Source organism: Sapajus apella, unplaced genomic scaffold (assembly GCF_009761245.1).
Source record: "Sapajus apella isolate SASKATOON/1434 unplaced genomic scaffold, GSC_monkey_1.0 scaffold19, whole genome shotgun sequence".
Taxonomy (NCBI): Eukaryota; Metazoa; Chordata; class Mammalia; order Primates; family Cebidae; genus Sapajus; species Sapajus apella.
In genome coordinates, this window is record NW_022436959.1 from 5,180,714 (window position 1) to 5,203,750 (window position 23,037).

Genomic DNA, 23,037 nt, shown 5'->3' on the forward strand with positions numbered 1-23,037 from the left:
TCCTTCCTTCCTTCCTTCCTTCCTTCCTTCCTTCCTTCCTTCCTTCCATTTCTTTCGATAATTTACTACAGAAGACTCAGGGCTTTTGGGTTCCTCAGCTGAAGACTTATTTTGGCACAAAAAGACATGTGCTTCACTTAAAAGCTTGGGAAGATGGGAGAGATACAGGAAAGGGGAACTATAAGAAATCTTTGGTGGTTACTATATTAAAAATACATAACATTTTTAATATAGTATATTAAAAATACATAATATTAAGGTCAGGCATGTGTTTCATCCCTGTAATCCCAATGTCTTGAGAGACCAAGGTGGAGGATGACTTGAGTTTAGGTGTTCGAGACAAGCCTAGGCAACATAGGGAGACCTTGCCTCTACTATTTTTTTTTTTTTTAAAGCAGTTGGGTGTGGTGGCGTGTATCTATAGATGCCATGACTTGGGAGGCAGAGGTGGGAGGATCACTTGAGCCCAGGAGGTTGAGGCCACAGTGAGCCATGATCACACCACTGCACTCTAGCCTGGGCAGCAGAGCGAGACCCTGTCTCAAAAATAACCAACCAACCAACCAAACAACAACAACAAAAAACCAAATCCACATTATAGTACATGTGATATATGTAAAACGTTACATATAAAAATTATCTTCACCTATAAAATTAATAGTGGCAACAATAACTAAAATATGTTGTCACGAGAAGAATTTTCTGTGGAGTCTACCTAATAAAATCTAAGAATGAGCTAGTGATTGTAATAAGTGGATGCATACTGTGTGCCTAGGTTTTATACACTTACTCCTACTTAATCGTCATTGTTAGAGGAGGAAAGTAAGACTCAGGGAGGTCAAGGCCATGTAGCTGGTGAGTGGTGGAGCCAGCTTTCAGACCCAGGTCTACCTGTGAGCAGAGAGCTCTTTTCATGCCTCCGTGTTGTAACAGGTTCCAGGCATGGGTATTACAGTCTCAGGGATTACATGATTCTTTTGAAGCACCCCTGACTGCATGCTGAAATGTGCCATTCTATGTGACATGAGGTTCATAACACTGTTGGTTGACTTTATGATTAATTAATGTTGCTACCAAACTAACCCGACTACCCACGTGAATGTGGTTCTAGGTCTTCCCTGAGAGCATTTATAATTGAAATGTCAACTATACTGACATAATTCCGTTTATTTAAAAATATATGGTGAATTGAAAAAGATTCCTGAGACACACATTAAACTGAGTTCCAATAGGCTTGGGGGTTTTATAGGCCCCCCTGAAGTTGTATGTAGAATACTGTACACGTGTGTCTGTGTATTTTTTTTTGGGGAAAACGTTTCTAATCTTCATTAGATTCCGAAGATATGTGGAGCCATTACCCTCTAAAGTCAACTAGGATCAATTAGGAATATACCTGGTTGATTCTTATACAGAACCCTCATTCTGCATTGTGATACTGTAGACTCCTCTGTGGGACTCAACTCTGGTCTCTTTTCCCTTGGGCATCTGCAGCCCCCAACAGCACTGCAAATGTAAATCCTCCATAACTGCTTGTGATCAGTGGGAATAATTTTCCCAGTATAAGCCTTGCCTGATTCGGTCATTTCAAGCACTGGAAAGGCCAATGACTAACTTGGCATCGTCCTAAAGAGAAACTTCTGCCTCCAAAGTCCTCTGCTTCCTTGTGTAGCACTTTCCTCAAGTCCCACCCAGCCTCAGTTTCCTCTCCTGTAATAAAAGCATCAGCTGTGGGATTGGTAAGATATCTTCCACATCAGCAAATTCCAAGAGTCTATCACATTAGGCAAACCCAAATTGGAAAGGACATAACAAGCTATTTGGAATGGATGCTAAGGGGCTTGTTCTAATTCGATTGTGCATTTCACATCTTAGGGCCTCCGGTGACTTTGACAGTTACCTTCCTGGCAGGGTCAATGGCTCCAGGCCAGTGCTGGGGACAGTGACTGGAAGTGGGCGTGGCGATTTTTCCCGACTTCCTTGTTTGGAGTAAACTTTGGTAACATTTGATGGCTAAGGGTTTGCCTTTCCATCTGTTGATGTGCTTTCTGGAAGCTCCCCCGTCTGCCAGAGAAAACATATCCAGAAGACGCACGACGCCAATTCAGCCATTCCTTTGTGTCCCCAAATCCCCCCAGCCTCCAAAGAGGCAGGGAGAAGCTGAAGCGGAAAACAGACGTGCCTGGGGCGCGCGGGCTCCGCGGTTGGTGGAGAGCCGCGTGGCCAGGCGGGGATCTAGGCGCCCACCCCCCTGCTCCGTCCACGCGCTCGGGCGCGCGTCCTCCCTTCCTGACACTCCTCCCGCCGCTTCAGGAACTCGGCTCGGAAATGGGGCAGTCGCTAGGGCTCCCGCCTCCGCCGAGCGCCTAGGGCTTTAGCGGTTGACGTTGAGTCCTCGCGCCTGTCTCCAGCGCGCCGCGGGGCTGAGAGTGATAGCGCGGCTGGCAGGGGGAGGATTCGCCGCCGAGCCCGGGGCTGCGCGCTCCGCCGCGGGGAGACCCCGGACGCCGCTGGCCGCGCAGCGAGGCCCCTGCCCGGCCGGCCGAGCCATGACGGACTCCAGCAACAGGAAGGAGGGCTTCAAAAAGTGCCGGAGCGCCACTTTCAGCATCGATGGCTACAGCTTCACCATCGGTGAGAACTTTCCACCCCCCTCTGACTCCTGGCTCAGGCTAACACCCTCTCGGGTGGCGGCTAGAGCTCCTTTCTAAGCGGGCAGGGGGAGCTCAGGGGTCGGGCTGGGGCCGGAGGGTGCTGGCCAGGCGGGAGTCCCCAGGAGCGGCGACGGGGTCTGTACTGGGTCGGGACAGAAGCCGCGCCCTGGGCTGTCCCCACCGCACCCCTTGCGGGCTCCCACCCGGCGTCGCGGGGAAGCTGGTTTTCAGCATCAAACCTTCCCGAACTGCTCGGTTTCCTGACCGTGATTTTAATAACGCAGGCCGGGGGAAAGGAGGGGTAGAACAGGGCTGGAGACGCCGCGATGGAGAGATGAAATAGGAATGCAGAGAGAGGGAGACAGCGACAGGAACATGTGGACATGATAGGCAGACAGAGCAGCAGGAACATCAGACACGGAGACACTGATAGAAACAACTAGACCCCAGAGATACAGAGACGGACGCCGAGACAGACTATTGGAGAGACAGGGATGTGGAGACAGTGGCAGAAACCAGAGAGGAGAGGCGGAGAGAGGCAGCGACCGGGAGAATTGGAGGGAGAGAGGGAGGGAGGGAGAGGGAGAGTGAACAATAGTTTCTATAACAGTTGAAACAAAGGAAAAAGGACACATGAAGAGAGAGAAGAGAACGGAGAGATTCAGAAAATACAAAGCAGAAAAAGAGGCCAATTCAGTCTCAGAGGGGACGCAGGGAGGGATGATCATATGTCCTGCTACCGAAAGTATTTGAGAAAAAGCTGTGGTGTTTCCGAGCTGCAGGTGGGGTTTCCCTCTCCTGCCCTTGGGGTTCCCAGTGGCCCCTGCTTTCTTTCCTCCTCAAGCCCTTCTCCAAGAGGGGGACGAGGGGGGAGTCGGGGGGGGTGTCCCTCAGGGAGCAGCAGGACCACAGGGTTGACCCTCTGGAGGTTTAGCATTTGAAGAGCTGGGTTCTTGATACTTCTACCTTCCGCCACACGTTGTGACTGTTTTGAAACAACTTGTCAGGAATTGCCTCCACATCTTCCTTGGAGGTGAGTAGAACCCAAGTCCCAGATGTCAGTCTTTGGAGAACAGCAGGACAGAGGCAGGAGCCGCCCGAATTCCTACTTTTGGAAGTACTCAAGTTACTGTGGCCTTAATCTGAACAGAATTCCAAAGCCTTTGAAAACGAGGGGGTAGATTATTTTGCTTTTTGTGGGCTGTGTCTGCTTGGATGTATATCGAGAAAATACCAAGGACAAGAAGACACCAAAAAAGGAGCTCATCTCAGGGCCAATTTTGTTCTTTATGAATTAGCCCAAGGTTTCTGGGGCATGGAGCGAACACTTGCCCTTCTCCAAATGTACCAAATCCCACCACTCTGAGCCTTTGCCCAGTCTGTTCCCGCAGGCAGGAATGCCGTTCTCCCAACTCAGCATTGAGAAATCTTGTCTGTGCTTCAGATCCCGGCTCTCATTTTCCACTTCCCCCACTCTCCTTCCCCATCACAAAGAATTTCTCCCTTGGCACCCCCTTCAGTCCCGGGGTTCTCTGTTGGAGCTCACACCCTGCCTCGAATCAGTGATTTAGGCACCTGTTGGTAGTCCTCATTGCATTAAAAGTTTCTTAAGGATGAGACTGCTTATTTATCTTTCCCTCTCAAATGGTGTTGGTAGGTGCTAAGGGAGTGTTTGTAGAAATGAATTAAAGGTTGCCAAAATCAAAAGTGTTTCATTAATAGGTCATTGTCATGTTAAATTGGTTTTCTTGGCTCTGGTAAGAAAATTCTCAAAAGTTATACCTGGTTGTTCTCATGAGATCTTATCCTCCAAAATGTGGCTTTCTAAAATCCAGGATCATACCGCAGTCCTCCTCCACCTGATATTTTCCCTCCGTGTTAGAAGAGGTGGTCTAGTAGATTGGTATGGTCTGGTGTCAGAAGAGACCCTAAGAATGAGCTGATTGCTTCCAGGTGATATAGCTGCCAGCTTATTTAAGATAGTTGAGAATGTATTCATTTGCTTCTTTCTAATTATTCTTTTTCTTCCCCCTTTCCACGGACATTTATTCAATTTCCTATATTAAGAGAAATAACTTAGCACAATGCCTGCCACGTGGCAAACATTCAATAAATAGTAATTATAATTATTCAAGGCACTAAGCTAATATCATCGGGAGTTTGTGAAGGTAAATCAGACTTAGAATCTGTGTTCAAGGAATTTGTATTCTTGGAGCGATGTGATATGTTCATACATAACCATTTTAAAAAGTAGAAATTAGTAAGTGCCAGAGAGACATTTAAGAAATTTTAGGCAAGTTTGGAAGAAAATACAATAGTAAAAAAGGAAGAAAGAAAAATCAGCTGTCATTTTATCATCCAGTGCTAAATATTAATATTTCTTCTATATACTTCCAACATGTGCATTTCTTTTTTACAAAATAAAATCATAATGTTTGAAAAATGTGTTACTTAAAAAAAAACCTTATTAGTTTTGTCTCATGCTATATATAAAGTATTTTAAAAATCAACTTCCTATTGTTGGCTATTTAGGTTACTTTTAATTGTCACCATAATAAACAGTGATTAAAAAATGAAATCTTTGGGTATATCCATGAGTCCTTTTATTTTAAAAAATTATTTGTTTATTTTTTTGAGAGAGTCGTGCTCTGTTTCAAAAAAAAAAAAGAAAATAAATAAAAATAATTTGCCCAGTGGTGCAACTGCAGTGGTGCAATCTCGGCTCACCACAACCTCTGCTTCCCAGGTTCAAGCAATTCGCCTCCTCAGCCTCCTGAGTAGCTGGGATTACAGGTGCACACCACCATGCCCAGCTAATTTTTGTATTTTTAGTGGAGATGGGGTTTTACCATGTTGGTCAGGCTGGTCTTGAACTCCTGACCTTGTGATCCGCTTGCCTTGGCCTCCCAAAGTGCTGGGATTACAGGTGTGAGCCACCACACCCGGCCATCCATGAGTACTTTTTAAAGATAACCTTTTAGAAGCTTAATTGCTTAGTCCAAGAGTATGAACATTTTTAGGAACTTTAAAACATATTGCTCAACTGCCTTGTGACAAGACAGCTTCTACTCCCACCAGCAACATTTCAACAGCTCTAAAAGGTAGCTGTTATGACCCTTGTTTTAGGAGAAGAAACTCCCAAGATTCCAGAGGAAGTAATTTGCCAGAAGACATACAGCTGGGCGGTGGCAGAGTGAGATTTAAACCACATCTGTCCTGACCCCTCAGCCCGAGATTTGTCTCACACATCATGCTGCCTGCCACAGTGGACTTTATTTCTGTTGGAGCCTTGGGACGAATCCATCATCCTGCAGCAGAGAGATCTGGGAGTTTGTCAGTTCTGCTTAACCAGCCCAGGCTGGAGCAAAACCAGAAAGAGATGGGACCATTGGTGCAGGTGGGACAGAGTTGCTGCTCCCTGGAGGAAGATCAGGTAGAAGAAACAAGCTTAGTTAATCTGCCTCTCACTGGGTTCCCTCAGTCTCATGCTTCCCTGTCCCAGGGCAAATGGTTTCGCATCCTCTTTATATAATTTTCTCAGGTCATGAAACGGGTATGTGGTCAGAGGTCTTGGAAACAAGACTATGAGACTGAACACGTGCCACATCCAGAAGCGCTGACTTTCAAAGCACCTTGGTACTTTGAAAGTTCCATCTCTGGGAAACCATTGAACTTATGATTGCAGCAAGTGATTATCTTGATGAGCATTAATCGAAGGCCCTATGTAGAAGTGGAAGTGTAAATTGACTCTGGTGAGGTAGTACTTGTGAAGGAGCATTTGCATATGAAGTGAATGATTCTGGTGCGTAGGTGCAGTACCTTGTATTTCAGAAGAACTTTCCTTCTGGAGTTTGGATGTCTATTTGGGTTTGTATTAAGTCATTCACAGATTCCTGCTTTCTCCAGAAGGCTGCCTGAAATACAAACAAACACCTCCCCCTCAAAGTGATGTATGTCTGCCAAAAACAAAAGCACATTTTTTTTAAAATCCCCTGAGTGGGCCCCACTCGCTCTCTTTTCATGCTTCTCCCCCTTCATTTCACAGATGAGAAAATGGGGCTGAGGGAGGACCCATCATATCCCTCCTTCCCTAGGTGATGGCCTGCAGGTGTCAGAAGGAGGTGGGTGAAACCAGAGGCTCAGAGGGATGTGAAGTTGGCAGAGTGAATGACAAAGAGGCTACTTCCTTCAAAAAATAGGTTCTATTAGTATTGTGGAAAATTCTAGGCCTGTACTGAAGAGGTGTTGCTAACAGAGAGATGTGTTTCCTGTAGCAATGGCCACTGGCTCTTCTGCCCTGTGTTTCTCTCCTTGGGTTGTCCCAGAGGAGGAAAAACAAGAAGCCCCGGACAGCAATTGGAGGCTTGAGGGGCTGGGAGTGGGGGTACCTTTGGACAGCGGGGTACAGAGGTGAAGCTGAAGGGAGGAGGTTTGCTGGTGGATGTTCCTCTTAGAGGGGATCCGGGCAGGGAGGGCTCTGTGGGTGGTGGAGGCCTGAGCGTCTTAGCTGCATGCGCTGGGGGTGTGGCCCACTCTCCAGCCCAGGCAGAGAGGCCCCTGGCCTCCCCTGGGGCATATGGCTGAGGACTTTCTTAGCCCAGACTGGTCTCTTGTGCTCTCTCAGCTGAGTGTCTTGTCTGCTTTCCATCTGCCTGCTTGTATGTCTGTCTGGGTGGAAGCAAGAACTTTGGACCTTTTACACCTGGTTGGGAATGATGGTGGGGAGAAAACAACCCAGTAAGGATCCCAGGTAAAATATTCTATGGCCACCTCCCAGTGCCCATGGACCTCATTCCCTCCCTCACTCATATCTCAGAGTCAGAGTCAGGTGCAGCAGGGAAGAGTGGGAAGAGGAGTCTGCAAACGGAGGCTTGTGGCCTCTGCTCTGCTGTTCATCCTCTTCCATTCTGCACTGTGGGCAAATCACATGATCTCTGAGCCTCAGTTTTGTCACATGTAAAATGGGGAGTAAGATCCTTAGTTATGGCACTGTGGTGAGGATCAAGTGAAGGTATGCACGAAGCTACTCCTCTTTAACTCTAAAATGCCCTCCAGATGCCTCTTGCTATTAGGCAGAGTCAATGCTGGTTAAAACCAGTGTATGCCTCTTCATAGCATTGGCACTTCTACCAAGAGCCACGTGTCTTTAGCCCGAGGAGCTCTCACAATGGAGTTGTCATTATCAGCAAACAATTAGAGTGCACACTTTTAGGGGGCCAGCTGACACGTTGCATTAGCTGTGGGAAACCCTGGGCTTTGGAGTCACACATTGATTGATCATGCCCATCAGGTGAGCCATTTAGCTTCTCTCAGCCTCAGTTTTCTTCTCTGAATAAATGGAGGTAGTAACACCTTCGTTGTGGGTGAACCATGGCCAGGGAATTGAAGTGCCATGCACAGTACCTGGCTGTCACACTGTGGGTGTCTGTTCAATGTCCCTTCCCTTTGCCTAAAATCATACTGTGAGTAGAGCTGGTGCTGGCTGCGAGTGGGTAAGCATCAGTGGTGTGATCCTGAGGGTTTGTGGCTGCTCTCTGTGGATGGGCAGCCAGGACGTCCTGTACAACTGTGCTGGCCCCTGACACCAGATGAGAGTAAGAGTTAAGTGGGCACTGGGCACCCTGCTGCCCTCCCATAGGCTGATGCACCTTCCGGAGCCACACAGTGTGCCTGGCATGTCTATTCAGCCTCCACAGACCTGGACAGGGTCCACCTGGGGCCATGGGGAAGTCGGGAGTGGTGGGGAGAATAGCAACTAAGAAATGGCAATCCTGACCTTGGTTTTGAGATCAGCCTAGAACACAGCAGGAGGAAGGGACCAGGATGGGCAAATTGCACTGAGTAGAATCCAGAATGTAACAGTCTCTGGAGTTAGACACATGTGGTTCAGATCCAGAACCCATTGTGATCTTAGAGAGGTGGCATTTCATGGCTAATGTTAAGACTCCTAAGCTGTAAAATGGACATAACAAATAGTATTTACCACACTAGGTGGGAAATCTAATCAGATAGTGCAATTAGAACACTTAGTAGGGCACAGTAACATAGTGCCCCGATTGCAGTATTTTTAGGATTCTGAAAATATTTTAATTTCTTTTAAAATCAAAGGACAAAATAGACTTTTTGATTGAATAAAATATCTTACTTCATAAAGTTTCTGTCAAGCTCTAAAGATCTGCAGTACATCCTACACTTAAAAATTTGGTAAACGGGTAGATTTCATGTTAAGTGTTCTTACCTCAACAAATAATAAAGTTAAGAAAATTTAACATTACTGTGTTCTTCATTTCAATGCAATCCTAAAATATATTTTAAATTTTTAAAGATTATTTTTTGTGGGGGAAGGGACCCACAAAAGCAAAAGTTTCTAGGGCCCATGAAAGTCATAATGGAACTCTAGCTTCCAGCACAGGGCCTGGTACAGTCAAGGCATTCAAAGTTGTCATCTATGATTATTGGTAGGTTAATAAATATTTGCTGAACATAACACTGAGCTAGACGCTGTGGAAGGGTGGGGAACCACGGGTGAGAAAAGCACAGAGTAGTAGAAAACACATACTGGACTCAGAATTAGGAGATGGGGTTAGCCCCTTAACTAACTTGCTCTTTGATCCTGGATAAGACACTTAACATGGGCCTTGGTTTCTCCATCTGTAAGCAAGCTGGTTAAGTAAGGGAACCTGCGATTCCTGCCCCTCCTAGAAGAGGTGAGCTTTGAGTCCTGACCCTGGCCTTCCCAGAGCAGGTGAGGTGCGGGGGAATGGCCAAGGGAGGTGCACAGGGGATTTGTAGTGATGGATGCTTTGCAGAGTTCAGAACAAAGAGGAGGCAAATTGTGTGCAGCATTAGTTAAGAGCCCATAGGTGAAATTGTCCGTGAAGTAAGCATACTAGGCTTTGTGTATATAGCATTGTACAGTTTTCTTACTTACAGTGAAGTTTAATAACCATTGAGCTAAACTCAAGAAAGGACCAAAGGCAAGTCCATGTGTTGTTTCCTGGGCCTTCCAGCTATTTCACCTATATGCTGACTATCAAATTCCAACGGGAAATGGGGACTAGCTGCAGATCTCCAAGTGATTCTGAGTGCCTGCAGGGTTAGCTTCATTCTGATGTGATGTGTAACGTTTATGACTTCAATTCATGCTACTAGATTTGTTATGAAGAATAAACGTAAGAATGAATAATAGACTAATAATAGAATGGAAGCATCTAGCATGGAGCCAGCTTGATAGATGCTTGTTGGACTTGAGTGGCAGTCTGTGCAGAGGGTAAGATTGTGGATTCTGGAGTTTGACTGCCTTGGTTGAATTTTGGCTTCACAGTTTATTAGCTGTGTAATTTTGGACAAGTTACTTAACCTCTCTGTATTTCAAATACTCATCTGTTAAAAGTAGATAATTATATTACCTACCTCTTAGGTTGTTAGAGGATTGAATGAGTTAATATACGTTAAGCACTCAGGACAGCACTTGGTACAAAGTAAGTTCTATATAAATGTTTTCATTATTATATATTTATAGTTTACATCCATTATATGATATTTTTATAATATAATTAACTTGAAAATAATAATATCCAACTCTGAATCCTTGACCCAATCGCCACATATACTGTTGCTTGAAAATCTTTAAGGATGGCTTTGTCTTCTGCTTTCTGTTGTTCAAAATTGGCATTTTTCAAGTGCTTCACTTTTATGGCTTTGGGTTATGATCTCTTGATGCTTTATGGTTGTTCTTGATGGTTCCAGGTGTCCCCATTTCCTCAGCTGGTTAACCATCTTCAGGATTTAGTGTGTCACTTGTGATGATTTTGCAAAGTGAGTTCCTAGCTGCCAGGCTCTTGTTAGGATGTTAGCTCTCCTAGGCCAGGATGCTGGGTGGAAAGGCAAGTGATACAGAAGGCCTGGGCTGTAGACCCAGTTCTGGCACTTCCTGTCCCTGTGGCTGTGGGAGCGATCATTCACCTTTGTGAGCCTTGGGGCCTTCATTAATAAATGGGGATGGCAATTCTTTCTTTGTTGCATTTTTGGGAGGGTTCAAGAGGATGAGGAATGCAGGAAACCAGTGCACTCTGGGTGCTTGTTAATTGGTAGCTGTTGGCTGTGATGGTGGAGAGACTCTGAAGTCAGAGTGTGGGCAAGACTCCCAGACCCACAGCTGCTTCCCTGGATGGTGCTCACCCGCCTGCCTCTGGCTGCTTCCACCAACCCTCTACCAGCCACTTATGTAGCATCCTGGCATGGCTGCAAGGCTGTCTTTGTTTTAGGGTAGGATTTCCGACCAGGCCAGGGATCTGGAGTTCCTGTCTCAGCCAAGCCGGGTGCTTTCAGCTGGGTTGGGGTAATTAGTGCCAGCTGCTTTGGGGTGAGCTGGTTGGCGCTTCCTTTGCTGCTGGCAGACAGGCACTGGAGTGTGTTGGGACCTTGGCCTGGGAACCAGGCCTTCCCCAGGGGACCCTGGGCAGGCTTGCAGGCAGTGTTGCTAAAAGTTAGTTTTTACTTGGTGGAGGGCAGTATCTCCTGGACAAAGGTCTAAAGCACTCAAGACTCTGCCCTTGAGTATTAGGTCACATGTGTTGCTGCCAGAGTTTGAGAATAAACCATATTGCAGGAATTGATTTGCTGACTTTCTCTTTGCTTCCCCAAATGGCTGTGCTTCCTCTCTTCTTGGTAACTTCATAGAGTGGCTCAGGAATGATTCCATGGGCTTGGAGAACAGAAGAAGAAATCCCTTCTGGACTTGTATGGACTAGTAACTACCAGCGTTATAGATAGTCTAATTCAACTTTCACAAGTTGAAATAAGACAGATGAAGAAGGGACTTGTTCAAGGTGAAAGTAATAAGTGATGGTTTCAGTGCAGTTCAACTATAGGGCTCTTTCCTGGTTCATTCTTTCCCTCCCTCCCACCCTTCCTTCCTTCCTCTCTTTCTCTATCTCTTTCTCTTTTTTTTTTTTTGGTTTTGCTATATTGGACCTGCTGAATTACATATTTCACTTCTCAGGCATACTGTCTCTTAGAGATTATTTCAATAAAATTTTTGTAGTATATATGGTGGAGAGAATATTCCTTCTTTATTCTTGGACAAACCAGAATGTGAATTTCTAAGTTGTCATGTTCACCATTTATGAAATATCTGACCACTTATTTATTTAGTTTTTAGAGAGCGTCTTGCTTTGTCACTCAGGCTGGAGTACAGTGGTACAATTATGGTTTACTACAGCCTTGACCTCCTGGGCTCAAGTGATCCTTATACCTCAGCCTTCCAAGTAGCTGGGACTACAGGTTTGCAGCACCATACACAGCAAATTTATTTTAGACATGGGGTCTTGCTATGTTGCTCAGGCTGGTCTTCAACTCATGGGCGCAAGTGATCCTTCTGCTTTGGCCTCCCAAAGTCTTGGGATTACAGGAATGAGCCACCATGCTTGGCCTCTGGCCACTTTTTTTTAACCTTTGCAAATCTTGTTTCTTAATCTTGTAAACTAGGAATAATAATATTTACATATGACGTAACATGTGTAAAGTTCTAGCCCAGTAATGACAATTGCAGGTGCTTATAAAAATATTGATTCCTTCCCCTTCCCTTTTCTTTTTCTTAGTTCATGCCAAACCTGGAGGTATTTCTGCTGGCTTAGATGTTTGCCCAGTAATCACAAGTATGGGAATCCTCCAGCCCTTTGGAAGTTTCATCTCTCTGAGAGGTCCCAGGAGAAAGCTGGCATTGTTTTTCTCTGACTTTGGGCCCAGGGATCACATATTAACTCAATAGGATTTAAGCAGTGAGTGGGAAAGTGAATGGATTTCTTTTTTAAAGTCATTAATTTACAGTTTCTCAGAAAGGTCCACTGTATCTAGTGACTCATCTTTAGTAGTTGGAAGTTACTTTCACTTTTCAAATTCCGTCAAGTTAGTTAATACTGGAGGGGAATCCATCATCTCTCTTTTTTTTTTTGAGGCGGAGTTTCACTCATGTTACTCAGGCTGGAGTGCAATGGCTTGATCTCGGCTCACCGCAACCTCCGCCTCCTGGGTTCAGGCAATTCTCCTGCCTCAGCCTCCTGAGTAGCTGGGATTACAGGCACGTGCCACCATGCCCAGCTAATTTTTTGTATTTTTAGTAGAGACGGGGTTTCACCATGTTGACCAGGATGGTCTCGATCTCTTGACCTCGTGATCCACCCGCCTCGGCCTCCCAAAGTGCTGGGATTACAGGCTTGAGCCACCGCGCCCGGCCTCCATCATCTCTTAAAGAGGGAACCAGCAGGACTTGAGCCAGACTAGATTCCAACCGTCTGCTGGGCACCACGGAAACCCAATTTTCCAATAGGAGGCATTTTCTTTCTTTCTCATCTGGGTCATCCGTGAGGCCAACTGTTTAAGACAATGAAAAATGTTTAAAAGATGCAGAATTTAGTCCAGTTGTGTAAGATCCTAAGCCTAGTCTTAGTGATTAGTTCAGGGAGGCTATTTTTGGGGTAATTATTCAAGCCGTTGCCCCCATGTTGCTGATGATAATGAGAGGCTTTACTGTTGGTGAAGGACTTTCCCAAATATCAGCTCATTTGATTCTACCAATTTCCCTGAAAGAGAACTATGAGCAGCTCCATTGTACAGATAGAGAAACTTGTACTCCAAGAAGTTGGAGTGACTTGTTTCAGAACCATAACTCCAATCCAGTTTCTACATTTTTTTTTTTAAGATGGAGTCTCACTCTGTTGCCCACGCTGGAGTGTAGTGGCACAATCTCGGCTTACTGCAACCTCTGCCTCCCAGGTTCAAGTGATTCTTCTGCCTCAGCCTCCCAAGTAGCTGGGATATGGGGATTCAGCCTGTTGGCCAGGCTGGCCTCGAACCCCTAACCTCAAGTGATCCGTCTGCCTGGGCCTCCCAAAGTGTTGGGATGACAGGTGTGAGTCACTGAGCCCGGCTAGTTTCTACATGTTTGAAAGCTTGGGCTTCTGAACTAGAAATCTGGGAACCACTGTAGATTCCTTTCCCTGAGCAGATTCCCTCCCTCACCTCATGAAATTAGTATTCAAAGTCTGTAGGCTTTTTGATCCTGCTGCCCTTCCATTTAAAACCCAGCAGGGAGATTCCCATTGCATGCAGGATCAAGCCCACCTTCCCAGGTAGAGCCCATGGGCCTTCCATGACCTGGCTTTCCCTTTTCTCTGGACTCACACCTTGCAGTGCCCTGCCTGCCTTGCCTGTGCACAGCCGTAACCACTCACTTGGCCTGTCTTTATGGAGTGCATTCTTTATGGCAGCTATTGTGTTAGGCACTAGGAATACTATGTGAGCAACAAGCCAGCCCAATGTCATGGTGTTGACAGCCCAGAGGGGCCCACAGACATTGGTATAACTGTGCTCTGTCCTCTGATGGCAAGGCCAGGGTGCGGCGGTCATGCCTGGCAGGGGTATTTAATTTGTCTGGGGGTTGTGATGGGTTTTCCTGGTGAAGAGTGTGGGGGAGGAGATGGGAGAGCCTTCAGGTAGATCAGGCAGCCTGTGCAGAGGCCCTGTGGCTGGAGGGAGGAGCTGGGCTATTGAGGGCTATGAAAGTATTAAGAAGTTGCTGGAAGGTGAGCAGAGCTCTCACTATGTGAGGCCTTATAGGCCCACTGGAGGATTTTGGTCTTTTCCTCTATAGCAGTAGAAGGTAGTTGGCCATTTTAAGGAGAGGGGACAAGATCAGATTTGTGTTTATAAAACACACACTCTGGCTATGCTGTGGAGCATCAATTAATGAGAGTTTGCTGAATTTTCTTGCTATTGTGTATTAATGATAACTAGCCATTTCTGTGCAGGCTGAGTTCTTCCTTTCTATCTGGGACTTCCTGTATCCTTCTGGGTATTAATTCTCTCTTCCAAACAAACCAGACAAACTTTTAGGCTGCCAGAGCAGTAGGTGGTCCTTGGGGGCTGGAGGCTGTCTTAGTTTTCCTAATTACTTAATTCATTTTTTAACAAAATGAAGATAGCATTATTAATCTTATTTGCCTATAAAAATGATCCATATTCATTTTCAGAGCTCAGGAAAGAAAACCTCATTATCCAGAGATGACCTCTGTTAATATCCTATGCTTGGTTCATGTAATAGTCTATTTTAGTTCTATTTAAATGGGATCATACATGTTGTTCTAGTACCTGCTTTTAAAACTTAATTGTACGGTGGCTCATGCCTGCAATCCCAGCACTTTGGGAGGCTGAGGCGGGTGGATCATGAGGTCAAGAGATCGAGACCATCCTGGTCAACAGATCAAGACCATCCTGGTCAACATGGTGAAACCCCATCTCTACTAAAAATATAAAAATTAGCTGGGCATGGTGGCACATGCCTGTAGTCCCAGCTGCTTGGGAGGCTAAGGCTGGAGAATTGCTTGAACCCAGGAGGCGGAGGTTGCGGTGAGCCAAGATCGCACCATTGCACTCCAGCCTGGGTAACAGTAGCGAAACTCTGTCTCATAAAAAAGAAAAAAAAACTTAATTGTATATATGGATATTTTAAATTAGTCAGATCTCTTCCTCTCTATAATTTAGTGCCTAGCCTTTCTTTTGTGTTTGTATCAGCTTCCCTAACCCTGAATGCCCTATGAGGCAAGTGAAACTTTTCTGAGTATTTCACTGTATGACCTATTTTGGCAGAGGTGTCTCACCAATTATATGCACACATATTTTATATACAAACACACCTTCCACACACCATGTATACTTCTTCCCACACACCGTGTATACTTCTACTTTCTTTGTATTTGAGCATTTGCTATATGCCAGATGCTGTTCTAAGGGCTTTGTAAGCAGTAGCTCATTTAATTTCTCATTTTTGAATGAGAAAACTAAGATACTTATCCAGGGAAGTGGAGAGATCTGGGTTTGAATCTGATGCTACAGTGGTGATGTGGGAGCTTGACTTTGCATGGGAGATGTCAGAGGAAGTGCCCTTCTTACACCTGTGGGACATGCCTTGGGTAAAAATCCAAAGCACTTTTGGGACATCTATCATCTCCTTTTAGCATCCCAATGAGAGGGCTTATGACTTTATAAGAGGGAAACTGGGTATTAAGTTCTTAGAGGTAGAATGTTTCTACAGTATGTTTCAGCAGAAAGCTCTGTCAGCCACTCATTCCTTCCTACATTCTTTTACAAACATTAGTTGAGGGCCTACTGATCTTCCTGCAAGTATAGGGAGATATTAAAGAATTTTCTCATCCTTGAAAAGCATGTGGGCTTGTGGGGAGACTGATACTGACAAGTAACATGCTGAGGCCAAGTGCTGTTTGGGGGATTTATAAAGGATGACGATAACACAGGGGGAGGGGTTGGCAAAGGCTTGGACTCAGTTTTTCCCACTCTTGTTTTATCTCCCCCTCTCCCTCTCCCCTCCCCGCCCCTCCCCTCCCCTTCCTTGCCCTCCCCTCCCCACCCCTGTCCCCATAAGATTTCCCTCTCAATTCTCTCCCTCCCTCTCTCCTCCTTTCTTCTTTACCCTTCCTTCCTTTCACTGTTCTTCCTTCCTGTTCCTTTTCTCCTTTTCTTTTCCTTTCCTTCAGCTTTATTGAGGTGTAATCTACATACCATAAAATTTACCCATTTTAAGGGTACAATTCAACAAGTTTTAGTGAATTTACAGTTGTGCAATCATCACCATGTGTAAGTACTTCATTCTGTTTTATTTTGAATAATATTCCATTATATGAACATATACATTTGTTTATCCATTCACTAATTGTTGAATACAGGTTGTTTCCAGTTTTTGGTTATTATGAATAATGTTGTTATAAATATTTACATACATGTCTTTGTGTGGACATATGTTTTCAGTCTCTTGGGTAGATTATTAGGAGTGGAATTGTTGGATTGTATGGTAAATTATTTTATACTGCCAAACTTTTCCAAAGTGTCTGCACCGTTTTATGATTCCACCAGCTATGTATGAGAGTTCTTGAGTTTTAAAAGAGTAGGAATGAGCCATGTCAGTGGTTCTCAAACACTGCAGCAACAGGGCTGGCTGCATAAGAACCAAATGGAGAGTTTGTTAAGGATTTCTGGGCTCCATGCTCCAAAGATTCCAATCCCGTAATTGTGGGTTGGACCTGGCATATGAATTTTAATTTATTATTTTTGAGATGGAGTCACACTGTTGCTCAGGCTGGAGTGCAGTGGCGCGATCTTGGCTCACTGCAATCTTCGCCTCCTGGGTTCAAGCTATTCTCCTGCCTCAGCCCCCCAAGTAGCTGGAATTACAGGTACCTGTCATCATGCCTGGCTAATTTTGTATTTTTGTAGAGATGGGGTTTCACCATGTTGGCCAGGCTGGTCTTGAACTGGCTTCAGGTGATCCACCCACCGTGGCCTTCCAAAGTGCTGGGATTATAGGCGTGAGCCACTGTGTCGGCCTGGCATATGCATTTTTAGAAAGCTAAGTGATTCTGCTGTGCACCTTGTTTAGGAATCACTGAGCTGGATGAGCCTGGCGATGGGATGGGCAGGGGAGAAATTTTGGGAACATTCTAGACAGACAAAACACCATGTATAAGAACAGTGTGATATGTGAGCATGATAATAACAGTCGGTGTGTTGAGAGAGAGGGCAGTTAGGAGACTCCTTGCATTAATCAAGACTTAATAAGGAAGCAAGCAATTCATTGACATATCTGTCTAGTTTTCCGTGAAACTTTTCAAGGGGAACTAACTTCTTTTGGAATACTAGACTCTAGGCTTAGAGTTTTATGCTTAATTTTCCAACTCTTTCGACTCATTATTATTTTCAGTTTAGAGGCGAGGAAACAGAGGCTTAGGAGGGTAAGTAATAGAGCTGGAACTTGAAACTAGTTCTGTCTGGCTCCTTCCACCATAGCAGTTTGCCTCTATTCTGTGCAGAGCACCGGTGCTAGTACATGTGAATAGGGTCTTGGAGATTTCATTTTCATTGTAGGAGAGTTTATTATGCATATTTTGCAACTGATTCTCCAGCTTGCTATGCAGTCGCTCCTATTTGCCCTTTTCTATGGGTTAGAGGCGTATTAGATTTTCTGTAATGGAAATTATAATATTTAAATGTTCTAGGGGGATGCAAAATAAGATACCTTAGTTAAACACCTTGAGGCTCTAGTCTATGTTGGCGTCCATAAACGTCCTCTGGATGTGTCTTCCCTCCTGGTCCCTGTTGATCAAGGTAGTGTTTACCGACTGTGCCAAAACTTGACGCTGGTTCTCTGGTGGCAGTCAGTCTGAGTGCTACAGAAATGGAAGATTAAAGCCCTCTGTGAATCAGGAATTGGAGTTCTGCGGTAGGGCTGTTTTCAAAGTTGGGTGCGTGATGAAGGGAAACTTGTAGTAATTACTGAACAGATGCCCTTAATGAGGTCTCTGCTGGATTTCCAGCTTGCAGCAAGCGCTCTGCATTGGGACAGGAACGTCGAAGTCACTGGATCATTATGTGACATCACATCCTCCCCTTGTTGCCATAGCAGCTGTAATCATCCCACCGAAAGTGTCCCTCAGGGTGATGGCAAGCTACATCTTTCTTTTAATGTTGATTCATGGTGCTTGCTTTCATGCTAAGGAGAAAAAGAACTAGCATGCCAATGCTCTTCAAAAAGAGAAAAAGCTTAATTTCAGCATGCTATTACTACCATTGTTACTATTCTAGCAATTATTAAGCAAGTTAAACATGATTGTGGAAAAATTTATAAAATAGAGACTGACAAAGAGAACACAAAAATCCTACCTGTCATATCAATGTGTAGAGAGAATCACTATTAATATTTGGTGAATATCTTCCTGAACAAAAGAAGTTTTTGCTTAATGAATGTATATATGTACATTATTATTTTTTAAAATATGTGACCATTACTCTATTGTAGTTAATTTTTTCCCCATCTAACATTATCTAATTATTGCCTTTTCATATCAATATTCTTCTTCACATTTCTTTAAAGTGTCATGATTTATTTAGCTGATCCGCTATTGGTGGGTGTTTTAAGTTCTTTCTGCTTTCTTGCTGCCACAAATAACATTACAATAACTATCGTTGTCTCTACATCTTTATAAATCCTTTTTGCCTTAAGAGTTGTTGAGTAGAAAGAATTGAATATATTTGATGCATTTGAAATGTACATTGTAAACCACTCCCACCCTCCCATGCCTTACCAGTTTACAGTTCCCCACGTGAAGTGTGAGTTTTTGTGTTGATGTTATGAACACTGAATTTTAACCTTTAAAGAGTTATATCTTGATAAGTAAAAAATGGGATATAACTATTGTTATTTGACTATTTGTGAGATTGAAACTGTTTTGTTCATGTGTTAATGGACCATCTGTATTTCTTTAAAGAGACTTGTGCTCTACATGCAGCTTATTTCTTTTATAAATAGCACATTGCTGCCTTTCACTAGTTTTTCTATTGGGGTGTTTCCTTTAGTTTAGTTTAGTTTTTTTTATAGTCAAGGTCTCACTCTGTTACCCAGAGTGTAGTGGCATCATCTTGGCTCACTGCAGCGTTGAACTCCTGGGCTCAAGTGATCCCTCTGCCTCAGCCTCTCAAAGTGCTGGGATTACAGGTGTGAGCCACCACAACTGGCTTGACTTCCTTTCATTTATGTGACCTTTTACATATTAAAATAGAAAATTAAAATTAAGGCTATTCAGCCTTTGTGATATTTGTTGCAAACAATTTTCAGAGTTTGCAAATATGCCTTTTAACATTGTTTATGTTGAGATGTTAAATTCTTAAATAAGCCAATCAGTTTTATTCATTTATGATACATGTTTAGAAAAACTACACTGAAGAGATTTAAAAAATATGCTTCAATGTTTTCTTCTAGTACTTTATAGTTTTATTTTTACATTTAAATCCTTCATCTAAAATTTATTTTGTGATAAGGTAGAGATTTAATTTTGTTTCTTGCCCTCAATTTATCCACTTTTTTCTGCACTGATTTAAAACATTAATTTAATAATTACTAATGTTACATACACAGGCATATTTGGGCCTGCTTTTTCAATTTCCTTTTTATTTTAATTTTTTTTAGAGATAACGTCTCACTCTGTTGCCCAGTCTGAAGTGCAGTGGCGTGATCATAGCTCATGGTGGCCTCAAACATCTTGCCTCTAGTGATCCTCCTGCCTCAGGTTCTCAAGTAGCCAGGACTACCAGTGTGCACCACCACACTCTGATAATTTTTAAATTTTTGTGTAGACAGTCTTGCTATGTAGCTCAGGCTGCTCTTGAGTTCTGGCCTTAAGCAATCCTCCTGCCTGGACTTCCCAAAGCAATGACTTTGCCCAGTTCATTTTTGTTCGTTTTAATTCTTGATTAACTTTAAATGTGACCATTTTCTTTTTTTTCTTTTTTCTTTTTTTCCTTTTTACAAAACAATGCTTGGTGAATTCTGCTTCAGAAGAAATAAAAAGCCTTCATTTGAACTTCTTTTTTTTTTTTTTTTTTTTTGAGATGGGATCTCGCTCCATCGCCCAGGCTGGAGTGCAGTGGCGCTATCTTGGCTCACTGCAACCTCCACCTCCCAGGTTCAAGCGATTCTCCTGCCTCATCCTCCTGAGTATCTGGGACTACCGGCACGCGCCACCACGCTGGCCTAATTTTGTATTTTTAGTAGAGATGGGGTTTCACCATGTTGGTCAGGCTAGTCTTGAACTCCTGACCTCATGAGCAGCCTGCCTTGGCCTCCCAAAGTGCTGGGATCAGAGGTGTTAACTGCCATGCCCAGTGGTAATGTGCCAGTTTTCATTAGAAAATCCTTAGGCTTTTTGATAGGGTTGTACTCAAGAGCATAACTGCAACTTTCTATGTGGTCTAATTCTAAATCAATTTTTGTACATGTTTCATGGGCACTAAAAATAGGGTACGTATTCTCTTTTCATATATGTTGCCAATGTATTTATTAATCTAATTATATTGTGATGATATAATCAAGACTGGTTATCTAGATTAGTAATATTAACACAATTATTTAGCTCCTTCTCTATTTTTTGGCTGTTTGACCTGATGAAGATGATATGTTTATTAAAGAGTTATCCTATTTGTAGATCCTTGAGTAATTGCCACTCTGTCTTCCATAATGATTGAACTAATTTACACTTCCACCAACAGTGTAAAAGCGTTCCTTTTTCTTCACATACTCTCCAGCATCTGTTGTCTCCTGATTTTTTAATGATTGCCATTCTACCTGTTCACAATAGCAAAGACTTGGAACCAACCCAAATGCCCATCAATGATAGACTGGATAAAGAAAATGTGGCACATATACACCATAGAATACTATGCAGCCATAAAAAAGGATGAGTTCATGTCTTTTGCAGGGACATGGATAAAGCTGGAAACCATCATCCTCAGCAAACTGACACAAGAACAGAAAACCAAATACCACATGTTCTCACTCATAAATGGGTGTTCAACAATGAGAACACATGGACACAGGAAGGGGAACATCACACACCAGGGCCTGTTGAGGGTTTGGGAGTTAGGGGAGGGATAGCATTAGGAGAAATAGCTAATGTCACTGACAGGATGATGGATGGAGCAAACCACCACAGCATATGTATACCATGTATCAAACCTGCATGTTCTGCACATGTACCCCAGAACTTAAAGTATAATAAAAAAAGAGTTATCCTAATATAATATGTTCTTGTAAATTTCTTCTCATATTTCAGTTTTTGATTTAAATATATTTTGGTACATTGTAACTTGTTTCATGGAATTTATGAGAATTATATATTCACTATCAATTTTATTATTTTCCAATATAAAATTATTGGGTAAGTACCACTAAATGGTATTTACCACTGCCTTTCCACAAATTTACAATATCTTGTGTGTGTATCTGTGTGTATGAACATATTATATTCTCATTATTAAAAACTCAACCAGACAAAAGCATTAAAATCTCCCCAAATCTATTTGTGATGGTTTAGTGAATCCCTTTTATACATTCTGTTGGGTGTGTGTGCACATGAACACACGCATTCACAATTTGCTGTGGGATCATTCTGTGCATGCTGTTGTATAGTCTACATTTTTTTTCCACTTACAAATATGTCATGGTCACCCTTCTGTTGCAATAAACATGAAGTTGAGTAATCATTTAAATGAAATTCTTCGTCCAAAATGTTTATACTTTTCATCAGACCAAGAAATTAGGCTTTGCCCTTATGTGTTTATTTTACTTTGTTTTAGGTACACTATTTTGTTTTTTTGACCCAAGTTTATAGTTTCAAAATTTTTAATAGAGGGGATTAATATAATTATTATATTTGCTCTTATTTCTGGCATATCAGTGTTTTCTACTTTAAAAATGCTGTGTTGCCCTTTCCTTTATGCTTTCTTTTTTGGCATATAGATTATATTTTATTTTAAGTTTAGTATTATTTTTAATTGACAAATAATTGTACATATTTATGGGGTACAATCTCATATTTCAATGCATGTATATATTGTATAATGATCCAATTAGGGTAATTAGCAAATCTTTCACCTCAAACATTGATCCTTTCTTTGTGGTGAGAACATTCAGCATCCTCTTGCCTAGCTATTTGAAATATACAATATATTGTTGTTAACCACAGTCAGCGTACTGTGCAATAAAACACCAGGACTTACTCCTCGTAAGTGCAACTTTGTACCTGTTGACTGAACTTTCCCTATCCTTCCTCTCTGGGCTATATTTTATTTACCTTTGATCTTTTCTAATGTTTGGAAGACATATATTCTATTCGTGGTTATTTTTTAATTTTTCAAAAATGTTCTTTTGTTCTTTGATCAGTCTTTTCAGATTGTAATAGTCATGTGTGAAATGGCACCTCTGGTGATAAAGTCTTGAACACACTGTCATCCTGCCTACTTCTTAGCCTACATTAATGTATTTGATTTTGGCTTTTCTATTTGATCAGTTTTTATATTTGAGTTTGGTTTTTAGAACAGCTTTATTGAAACAAGTTCTGAAGTTGAGGCAGTAGTTAATAGCCTACCAACCAAAAACAAACAAACAACAAAACACCCCAGGACCAGGTGGATTCACAGCTGAATTCTACCAGAGGCACGAAGAGAAGCTGGTGCCGTTCCTTCTGAAACTATTCCAAACAATAGAAAAAGAGGGACTCCTCTTTAACTCATTTTATGAGGCCAGCATCATCCTGATACCAAAATCTGGCAGAGACACACACAAAAAAGAAAATTTCAGGCCGATATCCCTGATAAACATCAGTGAGAAAATCCTCAGTAAAATACTGGCAGACCAATTTCAGCAGCACATCAAAAAGCTTACCCACCACAATTGCCGTTTCATCCCTGGGATACAGAGCTGGTTCGACATACTCAAGTCAGTAAAGGTAATCCATCACATAAACAGAACCAATGACAAAAT

At 43.0% G+C, this 23,037-nt stretch overlaps 1 protein-coding gene across 8 annotated transcripts in view; it reads left to right on the forward strand.

The window, feature by feature from the left end:
* Positions 1 to 1,466: 1,466 nt before the first annotated feature.
* Positions 1,467 to 23,037, forward strand: part of PDE1C (phosphodiesterase 1C) — a 551,218-nt gene continuing 529,647 nt past the window's right edge. For all 8 annotated transcript variants that reach the window (XM_032286655.1, XM_032286659.1, XM_032286653.1 and 5 more), the window contains exon 1: positions 1,467 to 2,631. In XM_032286655.1, the coding sequence (XP_032142546.1) occupies positions 2,547 to 2,631 (85 nt within the window). In that variant the 5' untranslated portion in view covers positions 1,467 to 2,546. The remainder of the gene's footprint in view (positions 2,632 to 23,037) is intronic.